This window comes from Calidris pugnax, unplaced genomic scaffold (genome assembly GCF_001431845.1).
Source record: "Calidris pugnax isolate Ruff unplaced genomic scaffold, ASM143184v1 scaffold36, whole genome shotgun sequence".
In the NCBI taxonomy this organism is placed as follows: Eukaryota; Metazoa; Chordata; class Aves; order Charadriiformes; family Scolopacidae; genus Calidris; species Calidris pugnax.
The window spans coordinates 390,925-402,679 of record NW_015090825.1 but is presented as its reverse complement, the minus strand read 5'-3'; the positions used below and the strand labels follow the sequence as shown (position 1 = coordinate 402,679).

Below are 11,755 nucleotides of genomic sequence, written 5' to 3'. Positions count from 1 at the left end.
AAAACTCACATCCCTAAACCATGTCTCTAAGCACTATGTCAACCTGTCTTTTGAATACCTCCAGGGATGGAGGTTCAATCGCTTCCCTGGGCAGCCCATTCCTGTTGGGTGCTATTTGTGCCCTGATATATGAACAGATATCTTTCACACCTTAACTCAAAATAGCAACTATTTCTAGAGCATCTTATTTTGAGGAGGTAGAAAATTCTGATGTTTTCTGTATTTACAGGGTCTGATCAGGTGGATAGTTAAATGAAACAGTCTTAGGTTCTAGCCAGGAACCAAGACTCCTGGTCTTTGCATCCAGGAAGAAAACACACATCCTTGACAGTGTCCTTAACTTGCTTTCAATACATTACATTTTTAGTATGACACAGTAATCAGAACAGAGCCAGCTTCCTCCGTGGTTTCACTGGAAATCCTGAAACGTGAACCATTCCCGTGGCTCCAGCACTGGTCTCACTGCAGTGTGCCCTTACTCCCAAAGCGCTCCTGTTGCAGACAGAAGTGTGATGAGCTGGAGATGGAGGATGAGGAAGGCTACACCGCTTTAAATTTACGACCCTCAGCTTCAGTTATTACTTCTGGATATTCGAGCAGCAACAAATGTTCTACATTCAAGGCTCCGGCCAGTTGTGTCAGAGTAGACAGTAAGTACAGATGGAAATTAGGTTTTCTATCTAGATCATAACTTCATATAACTTCAATTTACATAGTCATGTTGTTTACTATATAATCCCTTTAAACTTTATAGTATGTTCCTAGATAAATGTTCAAGGAAACAACAGAGACAATAATCATAATGGAGTCTTGCGTGCAATAGTTTCTGAACAGAGATGATATTTTTTCTGAAGCTTATCTTTACTCCAATTACTTTTCCCATTTACTTCCACACAGAAGACAAATTTCACCTTTCTATAGATTTTTTTTTATTATTTTGGTAGGACTCATTTATTACAGCAAGGCTCTACAAGAGAGGAAGGCACTGTATCAGATAATGAGTGCCTTGGAAATGGAAGCAATTTACTCAGTTGTGGGGAGTAGAAAGGTGCTCTGTTTATTACTTATAATAGTGAAAGTATATTCACTATATACTGTATGGGTGTATATGTTTTTATTTGTTTATACTCAAAGTTTTTCTATAAAAAGCTGGGTGTTAACTAAGGCATTGTATTGTGCCCATGGAATGTCTGAGACCATAAAATGATCACTTGAGTACTGTTGCCGTGGCTCAGCAATTCACACTGTGTGTGAAATAAAGATCATGCTGGGCAGGGTAGAAAAAGACTAAATTAACATCACCCTGGTGCTATCTGGAAAAGAAAGATCATGCTGGGCAGGGTAGAAAAAGACATAAATTAACATCACGCTGGTGCTGTGTGGAAAAGATCTAGGACTATCCATTGAGAATGATCACTTGACAAGGAGGATGGAGGAGAAGCTGTTGAGAAGCAACAGTCAAAAATCTAAGGATAAAATATTAGTGAGTGTGATCTAGGGGCAGAGCTTCCTGGAAATGAATAGGTTGGCAAGCTCTTAAAATGGCTTTTTGATATGCACAGAGACCAGGTAAAGTAGATAGACTTATGACTAAATTCGGCTGGGAGGGATGGCTATAGTTTATCTTTTCCAATCTTTTGCTCAACAGCTCTAAAGTCTGATCAAGTTTAATGTTTAATGTTCACAGTTTAATGTTCAAACATTGCAGTCATTTAGAAATCCCAATCACAGGTTCTAGAAGTAATTATTCAGAGCTAGATGGTAATTTTCCCTTTACACGGTGGAGAAGTCTTAGAGGTTGTTTTATTATTTCCAGGACTGTGGGAACTGCAAAATATAATCCATTTACTATCTCATGAGAAGAATTTTTATTTTAAAACACTAGAGCCTCAGTTATTAAATAATCTCAGTGGATAAATAGGTATTTTCTTAAAATAACTCCAGGAAATTCAGAAGAGTGATAACAAGCACTGCTCTGCAGAAGGTGTAAGAAGGTATAAAGGTGAACTGCTGCTGTCAGAGAGGAGGTAGGACCACTGCGTGGTGAGGAAAGCCGTTGGTTTTGTTGCTGAATGGGTTTTTTATTTGTCTCAGGAGCCTCTTCCTCGTCTTCCATATGGCGGACAGTGGCCTTTGTTTTCCTCGTGTTGTGCCTGGTGTTGCTGTCGGGGCTGGTAGCCCTGTTGGCCCTGTGTAAGTACTGCTGTGTCTGGACATGTGGCTGTTGGAGTGAATTCCAGCTGTACAACTACTTCTTCTCACCCCAGAAAACTTTCCCTGGTGTCCGGGTTTCTTCCAATGGAAATAATCCAGCAAGAAGGGCAGCAGTACAGCTCTGCCACAAAAATCCCCCCACAAATCATTGTCAGCACAGGTCACTTGGGGTCACAGAATCACACAGAATCTTCATGGTTGGAAGGGATCTTTGAGATCATCGATTCCATTCCAGACACACACAAAATAAACCCCAACATAACAATTTTGGGCACTAGAGCATGCCCTGAAGTGCCACGTCTACATGTTTATTAAATACCTCCAGTGGTGACTCCACCACCTCCCTGGGCAGGCTGTTCCAGTGCCTGACCACTCTCTCAGTAGAGTAATTCTTCCTAATATCTAATCTAAACCTCCCCTGACACAACTTTAGACCATTTCCTCTGGTCCTGTCATTATTCCCTTGGGAGAAGAGGCCAACCCCCACCTCTCTACACCCTCCTTTCAGGGAGCTGTAGAGGGCAATGAGGTCTCCCCTCAGGCTCCTCTTCTTCAAACTAATCACTAATATCTGCATTTATAGTTACCCTAACCCTAAGGGTTACACTAATCCTAATGCAATACCTAAATCTAACTGACTCTAACCCTAAACCTAATGCCTAACCTTAACAACCCTAATCCTAACACTAAAGTTTATCCCTAACCCTATCCCAATCCGTATGCCTAAGCATAAACCTAACTCCTAAACCTAACCCCAACCCCAAACCTAAATCATAACTTTACAGGTAACATCTAATGCCTAACCATAATCATAATGACTCTAGCCCCACTTCTAACCCTAACTCCAACCTTAAACCTAATCCCAGCCTTAATGTATATACCTAACCCTTACCCTAACCACTGACAAACCCTAACCCTCACCTTAACCCTAATCCATTTCTGAAATGATGAGTTTGCACAGGTAGAAACTCATCTCGTTAGCCACACTCTCTGGATAATGGTGCCCCCCCGTGACTGTTACTGGAATATTTCCCGGTTCCCTCTTCTTGGTTTGAAAGCTTTTTGCAGGGAGGGCAATCCTGGCATCAAATCACTGTGACTGGTGCATTTGCCTAACGATTACAGCAGATTTTCCGCAGCAACATTTCAATTAATGACAAAAGATGATGGCACATTACATTTGGAAGCAGAGGCAGAGAGTCCCCAGTGCCTTTTTGGAAGGAGGAAAGCAGTTGCGAGCGCCCAGGATGAACACTCAGGGTGGTCCATGGCATCACTGAAATGTTAACTCAGAGGGAATTCTTTAGGTTTCTAGTCTGACACCCACCCATTAGTCCCCACTATTCAAAGCTGGACTATCACCAACCCCAGATAAAGTAATCTGTAGCTTTGTCAAGATGACTTTTGAAAATCTTCAAGGGTGGAGATGCCCCCCACTTTCCCGGTGATTTCTTCCAGTGCTGCACAACTCTCCTGGTGAAGACAATGCGGATGATGTACACACAATGGTGGACATACAAATGAAGTAGACAAAAATTAAAAGAATGCCAAAAGCAACAAAATAAAGTTAAAAGCTTTTTTTAAAAAATCTTTGATCAACGCTTCCATGCCTTTCAGTTTTTCAGGTTTCCAAGGATCCTGAGGAAGGAAAGAAGCTGCGGGAAATGAGGGAAGCGTTGTGTTTGGAAGGGAAGGAGAAAAACGGTAAATGCGGTTGCCACGTAAATAAACGCAAATCACCTCCTTTTCAGAGGCCATTGACTGAGGGACTATAAAATCAGAGGGAAAAGATCTGGTCGGGTAGTGTCTGTTTTTAACTGTGGTAGTATGTGAGTTGTGAGTGTGTGCACACTAACCTGCAAAACAACTTGTCTTTCACCCCTGAAGAGCTGGGCTGATTCATGGCTGCCCTTAAACTCTTCTCACTCAAGCCCCTGTATTCCTCACAGACCTGCCTAATACTTTTTCTGATTTCTAGGGACAAAATGTGCCGTCTGTCCAGCCAGCTGGGTAAACAGCGGAGCTGACAGCTGCTTCTACATTTCAAAGGAGAGGAAAACATGGAAGCAAAGCCAGGAGTTCTGCTCCTCGAGGAACGCCACTCTTCTTGTGCTGAAAGACACAGCAAAGATGGTACAGTCTTAACCTCATGCATTCTTTTATGTCACGTTTTAACTTGTAGGCAGAAATGAGTTTGATCGTTTACAGTGCTTGTATTTAGTTTTGTCCGGGTCCAGTAGCCTTCCTGCAAGTCACAAGATTGTCACAACTTGGGACACTTTCTAAACTGTGAGCTGTGGGAAATAGTCAAACTGTGTATTAGGAGAAATAGAATAAGCCATTGTATAAAATACTTTAATAGCTAATGCTTAGGTTTTCACAAAGAAAACAAATTGTGCATTATACCACAGAGGAGAGAGCCACCACAGAGAAGGCATGTTTCCATTGTCTCTTTCCACAAGTCTTATGGAGGGGGTCCCAGCATCAAACCCACATCAACGTGAAATCTGGGAGAGTGGCCAATTCACCGTGGTACTGTCATTTGCACCCTGCAGTGCCAAGTGACTACTACAGGTTGTTTTCTGACCTTGTGTCATCCCTCACAGAGTGGTGTTAATCATGTCACAGCAGATGATTATATTATGACAACTGAAAAATATTTACTAGTCTTACTCATTTAGTTTGGGTTTTTTGTTGTTTTTTTGTTTGTTTGTTTTTTCTGAATAATGAAAGATCTGTAATTTGCTGTTAAGACCCTATTTTTCCTTTTATGTACACACATATCTGGGAACCTCTTTTTCAACAGCTTACACAAAGCCCAAATGTCCTTGTTGTCTTTTTACCACATAAAGCTTTTTAAAGGGTAGAGATAAAATAGGAATTGGAGAAATGCTTTATTATTGAGTTTAGTGGCATCCTGAGGTCAGGATCATGGCTCACAGTTGCGAGACACCGGAATACCACAACTTCAGTGCTGAATTCAAGAGATGCTTTTCGTATGCTGTATAAATCCCTGGATAGTTTGATTTCAGATGTCTGGGTGCTTGCTTTTTCTTCCATGATTACTATAGGCAGCTGCAGCCATACTGAGGCCAGGCAAGGTTATGCCAGCTGTGGATTTTAGATTTTGTACGAGTCCCTAAGCATGCTACAAAGCAGCAGTAGAGCATCTGAAAGATCTGAACAGGCTAAGATGCTGAGGAACCTCTTTCAGGTGCCTAAGCATAGGTTTCTAGGGCTATCTGACATGCCCAAGGGTCCTCTCCTTGACCTCAGCAAGGCACAGTTCTCCCGTAGGTTCTGGGTCTTCTCTATCAACCATATGCAAAGACCTCAGAGAGGCTGGAGAATCTCAAAAGCTGTTGGAGGGCTGCATTTAGGCAACAGGCTCTGCCCTCTAGGCTGGGATTCATCTCACCTGACTTCAGGCATCTGCAGTGTAAGAGGTCTGCAACTTCAGAGCTCCTTCCCCAGGCTACTTCTGTACAGTCAGTGGGAAATCTGGCCAACGCAGTCACTATTCAGTAGCACTCCCATTGGGTGAGATGAATCACTTCTCAGGCTCCATTGGATCCGTTGGCCAGATCTCTGCTGACTCTAACTGGGTCTTAACTGGTGCTCCCATATTTGTATCTATACTGCAGATATCTGAAGGCAGCATAGACACCTAAAGGCAGACCAGATAAAGCTGCCTTTTTTTTTTTTTCTTTTTCCTTTGAAAAAGCAGTGTTTTCACAGATCCACAGTGCATTTGTCTTGTCACAATTCAACAAACAACGGTATTTGAATGATCCTATAATTAGAGCCGTCAGCACTGCCTCATGGAGAGCAAGCATGGACAACGTGTTACTCTCCTATTGAGCAAGAGCTATCTCCTTAGGTTGCAGAACTTTCACAGCTGCAAGATACAAGAACTTGGGTCTTATTTTTGAAATATTGTGATGATTTTCCCACACCTACAGGTTTCTCTGCCACAGGATTCACAGCTCTACTGGGTTGGATTATCATACGTACACGAAAGGAATGGCTGGTACTGGGAGGATGGAACGGCTTTTTCAAAAGAAGTGACAAAACGGTAAGCCTTCATAACTTAGGACCAGTATGGTTCTATCTGATGGGCCCCAGTAAATTATATGAAACCTGTGTTTCCTCTTTCCCGTGTTTGTCACATGTGCAATGACAAAGGAGCGTGGAGATCATAGCATCTGCTATGGAGGTCTGAATTCGTGTCCTGTGTAAGGAACAACGGGTGGCAAAGTACAGCTCCATCACATGCACCAGACACAAGAGGACCACTTAGCACAAATGAAATAGCTCCAAGGGGAAAATAACTCTGCATTCCAGTGACAAATCAGTACGATTAGAAATGGTCCAAATATAGATCACATGATGTCATTGGGACATCATTAAGCCATATCTTTTCGTTTTCTAGGGCCGTGTTATATGACAACATCTTCTGTGCTTCTGTCTATGGACAGATTATTTATGCCAGCCACTCCTGTTCAACAAAGCAATTATGGATCTGTGAGAAAGGGGCCGTTCATTTCACCTGAAGAGGCATTGCAAGAAGGGATGTGGGATCTGCTGCTGTGAGATACCAGCTTTAGGAACTGGAACTTTTAAATGTATTTTTATTTTTGTTTGTTTAGCATGCAGTTTTCTCAGAATAGTGATTCAAATGGACAGGTCATTAGAGATCAAATCTTCCTCTTTGCCTGCATTTTCCCTCCCTGGCTCACAAATGAGAGAGAGAAAAAAATACTACAAAGCTAAAAACCACAGGCCTAAGAAGCAACATGAAGGAATTAGCTACAGTCAAGCAATGAGTATTGTGTGTCTCTTTAGGTTGACAGCCACACATTCTTGTAGGTCTCTATATTTCTTGAGCTTTAATCAGCACTTTACGCTAACACCTGGCAGTCATAAACCAGCTGCATCCTTGATAATTTACTGTCTGAGTTACTTACTCTACACACTAACTACTCTCCACCCATAATTCTCTTCTAGATCAGTTTGCCAAGGCATACCTTCTTTCCTAAATCTATTCTTCTCTCTGTTCCCCTGTTTAAGGTATAGAGATACAGAAAGAATGCAAGGCTCTATTAATCCATAAAATTCTTTTCACATATGCATTAACATTTATAGAAAAAAATATATATTTTCAGAAGACTACAGGGAATGTCTTGAAACAATTTCTATTAAAAGTAGAGTCAAATGTCATGGCTGAATTAAAACATTACCTGAATAACTTCAATGCAACCATAGTGTTAATTGCTGTGCGAATAACAGGGAGGATAATAGTTATGTGTTCCATTCAGAGCTACACACAGTCACTCAAACTGATGCAGAATCCATTGCCACAAATCTTACTTGACCTCTTGTATTATATCTACACTGTTTGGGTTCTCTGGAGTCCAAGGTAAGTGCTATGCATCATGTGTTATTAAAGCACTTGTCATACTTCTTGAAAGAATATGATGCCTCCACTTTTCTGGGTGGAGTTTCATTGCAGGAGTTCTTTGAAGTTCTGTATGTCAGCATCTGGTTTGTATTACATACGCACATATTCCTTGTATATATATTCCTTATGTCTATGTGTATATGCCTTAGTATTTGGAGACTTTCCTAAAAATAAATGAAAAAATAATAATATGTCTTTAATATTTAACATTTCATTGGAAAATACTCTCAAAGATTGAAGCGGTTCCTTGGTTAAAAATGAAACCTTTGTCCCAATGTGCCGAAAGATATTTGTGAGCTGAATCAATTCACTATACTCAGTAGAGCCAAGTCTTAATTTATGGATGCAAATACCAGTTAACTATCTAGAATTCCTTACTATTGCAGTAGGAAGTGCAAGGTACAATGCAAGGAAGGTACAATGTTTCATCTGGTTCAACCCACTCAACTTGAAAAAAATAATTCACAGCAGGCTTCTACGCTGCCACGCTTTACCTCTTTTTCTTCCCATAAATTGACTCTTGATTTTTTCCTAGCAATCTGCTGTATTCCACTGTTTGATGGCTGCATCGTGAAAACATGGGTTTCCTGTGCGCTGTCTGGTGTGACTTTTTAGGGAGCATTCCCCATTACTGCAGTCAGTGGTGGTAACTTCCAGGGTACCTTTCTTTCTTTCTTTTCTATGGCTGGATGATCTTTGTAAACTATTTCCATATCTTTATATAGTGAACTCCATTTGGCCCCCGCAGCTTGGAAAGGGCTTTTCTCCTGTTAAGAGCAGCGCATTCCAGAAGGAACAATTTATAGTATCTAGTATTTTAAATTAAAGCAAATTTATTATTTCATCCAGTCTGCCTTCTATTTTAAATGTTGTCAAAGTTCTCCTGCCTACACACAGATGGAGTCCAAGACACAAGCTGCTCAGGGAAGTCCACTATCTTTGGGGGTAGGGAAGGTCCACAATCTTTCTCTGGCACTGGGAAGTTTGGAGAAGTGGTTCTTTTGAAGCACATTTTGTATGGAAAATAAAACCCAGTATTATATATTGTGTGAGAGTAAAGCCCTTGGCAGATCCTGAGACTTCATAAATTTTGAAAGGTTTCAGAACTAAAGACGAGTTGTTGGCTTCAACATCCCTTCAAACAGGACACGGACAGTGAAGGAGATGGGGGCAAAGTGAATAAAGGGGTGCATTGGGGAATGAGTAGTGCCATTCTGAAGTGGAGGCATGGCAGCTTTACATTTGCCCATCTACAATGAGATAACAAAGACAGAGAAATGAGAGGAGCCACGGGAGGAGCTGCTGGATAGGAAAAAACAGAGTTCATGTATGTCTGGAAGGCGGCTTCAGAAATAACAGAGTTGAACCAAACACCCTGGCTGCACAGTGCTTCTTCACATCCTCCACTACATTCTCTGCTCCAGGCCCTCCAGTGCATCCTCTCTTGTTCCCAATGGCCTCCATCATCCTTGTCATGAGCACAGCAGCTGCCCTGGAGGGGGTTCAGACTTGCCAGTAGATGCCAGTGCTCACAGGCTGAAATGCATTGTCAGCAAGATGCTAAATAATATGATGAAAATCTGTGTTCACAGACACTGTCTGTAGAAAGCAAGAAAGAAGACGCCCACCCTGTGAAGTTCAGCCAATTCACTAAAGAATCTGATGCTCATCTGTTCTTGGATCTTCCTTCTATGTTCTTTGTTTTTCAAATCAGAATCTTAAACAAATTAAGCCTTATAACATCTTTCACTGATGTGCTTTTAAATCACTAAGAGGTGACTAAAAGGGTACAAGAAGGTGCCCAAGAGCACAGCTGAATGGCAGACATGGGACCAGCTCTTTATCAGCAAGTGCTCCTTTGGGGCCCTCTATCTTGTCCCCATATTCATACCTACACTCTGCCAGGGCTGATTAGAGCACTACTAGAGGCAACTAACAGAAACCATAGTAGGAAATCCCAGTTAGACACAAGGAGAACTTTCTTCACAGTGGAGGTGACCAAACATAGGATGGGTATTCAGAGAGGCTGGGAGATCTCCGACCTTGGAGACTGTGCGAACTTGACTGGACAAGCCCTTGGGCACCTTCATCAGTTCAAAGCTACCCCAGCTGTGAACAGGAGGTTGAACCACATGACTTCCAGAGGTTCCTTTCAAACAATGGCACTTAAGACACCATGGCTCTGCCGTGTGTCTTTTCCTGGGGATGGCCAGACTCCTTGACACAGGTCTCAATCTGGCTCAAGCATCTCTAATGACAAGTTTCCAGTCACACAATCTCACTATCACATCAGTCTAAGTCTGCCCTGGTCTTTCCCACAGTATCTTCTCTCCTTAACATGATCTCTCAACTGGTATAATTTTGTCCATGGAGTGTGGTCCTTCACTCTGTCTTTGCCTTCACTTCATCAGTTTTTGTATTTTTTTCTGTGTTAAATTAAATAAACAACTACTCATCTGAAACATCTGAGGCAGCAGGTGAGGTGCCAACCTTTCTGAAACTTCTCTCTTTACATGGTGACTTTGATACATCCTACGTCCTCCTGGTAGGGAAACTTCCAGAGGAAAAAGGGGAGAGTGCACAGCACTGTGCAGAAAGGCCAGCAAGGTGTGAGCAGGGCTTTGCAAAAAGAAAAAGGGGCTCCTACTGAAGTTGGGTGGTGCAGAGAATTTGAGTTACTAAAAAAAAGTATTATTCAGTCTGTTTCTCACTTTCTAAGTTTTTCTCTCCAAGTTACAAGAAAGGGGAACAGATGATGCTACTTCAGGTTCCTTTGGGCATTCCCCCCTAAAAATCATTAGTGAGTCTTCCCTTCATACTCATAGTTGTCATGGAAAGATTCAATCTGGGAGGGACCTCTGAAGTCCCTCTGGTCCAAACTCCTGCCCAGCAGGTCTAATTTCAAAGCTAGATCAGATTAGTCCAGTCCCTATCTAGTCAAGTTCAGAAAATCTCCAGTGACAGAGATGACACACCCTGTCTGGACACCTCTTCTTATATCTGACCACCCTACTTCTTGTCCTTTTACTGTACACCTCTAAGACTCTGGCCCCATCTTCTCCATAGCCCCTTTATGCAGTGAGAGATTGCAGTTGGATTCTCCTTAGCTTTCTCTTCTCCAGGCTGAACAAATCCAGTTGCCAGAGTCTGCCCCTGTAAATCAAGTGCTCCAGCTCCTAAGCATCTTTATGGGTCCCTTCTTGACTGGTTTTAGCATTTATGTATTTGATGGGATTTTTTAAATTTTTTATTTTTTTTTTAATGGGGAGCCCAAAACTGGACATAGTTCTCTAGCTACATATTCAGAAGTGATGGAGAACTCCATCACCTCCTTTGCTCTGCTAGCTGCACTCTTGCTAGGTCAGTCCAGTATGTGGCTAGCCCTTGCCACAAGGGCTCGCTTCTCTTATTTGTTAAATCCTGTCTGTGCCTTTTTACCCACACCCTGATTTCCCACTTCTCCCACTGAGAAGACGACATTAGACCGTGGACAGCACTTCTGCCTCCTCTGTGTGATTAAATAGCTTCAGCAGCTATTTGCAGCTGAAGTTAGTCTGCCTCTGAGATGAATCAAAGGTGTTTGTTCTGTCTTAAAATGTGGAATGTTCAAAGGAGATGAAAGTTGTGGGAAGGTTAAATTGAAAAGAGGGGAGCTACCAGACCATACTTTTACTGGGACTTGTGTCATCTCTACATGTCCCAGACCCAGGGTGAGATGTGATGAGTGGGAAGAGAGGAGTTCCATCCCTGAGGGAGGAAAGGGAGGAGTCACACATAATACTTGAATAAGAATGCCTTAGGGCATTTGAAGTGTGACTCATTCTCCTATCCCCTCCCTCTTTCTGCTTTTCTTTTTGCTTCTCTTTCACAAATCGTTCAGTCCGTCTTTTAAGAGGACCATTACTGAACCACGAATGAGTTCTCGGACAATGCATATGAATACAGAGGAAGAGGATGGATACGCTCATTTAAATCCCCTGCCACAACATCCAGTCAGACACTACATGTCTTTGAACATCAACCAAGGTATGGCAGAAGCTTGCTCTTTGGACTTGCTGCCCAATGGTAGACAATGACAAT

The 11,755-nt window shown here is 42.1% G+C and overlaps 1 protein-coding gene across 2 annotated transcripts; it reads left to right on the top strand.

Annotated features, from left to right (window-relative positions):
• Positions 1–381: 381 nt before the first annotated feature.
• On the top strand, positions 382–7,861 carry LOC106886844 (natural killer cells antigen CD94-like). 2 transcript variants are annotated; one of them, XM_014940091.1, is made up of 6 exons: positions 382–650; positions 2,095–2,193; positions 3,832–3,918; positions 4,193–4,347; positions 6,177–6,289; positions 6,647–7,861. In XM_014940091.1, exons 1-6 carry the CDS (start codon positions 524–526, stop codon positions 6,765–6,767), a joined length of 702 nt encoding a protein of 233 aa, XP_014795577.1. In that variant the 5' UTR covers positions 382–523; the 3' UTR covers positions 6,768–7,861. The 2 variants fall into 2 exon arrangements, with proteins under 2 accessions (XP_014795577.1, XP_014795575.1); XM_014940089.1 differs by lacking the exon at positions 6,647–7,861 and adding an exon at positions 6,400–6,634 and having other exon boundaries at positions 401–650.
• Positions 7,862–11,755: the final 3,894 nt, after the last annotated feature.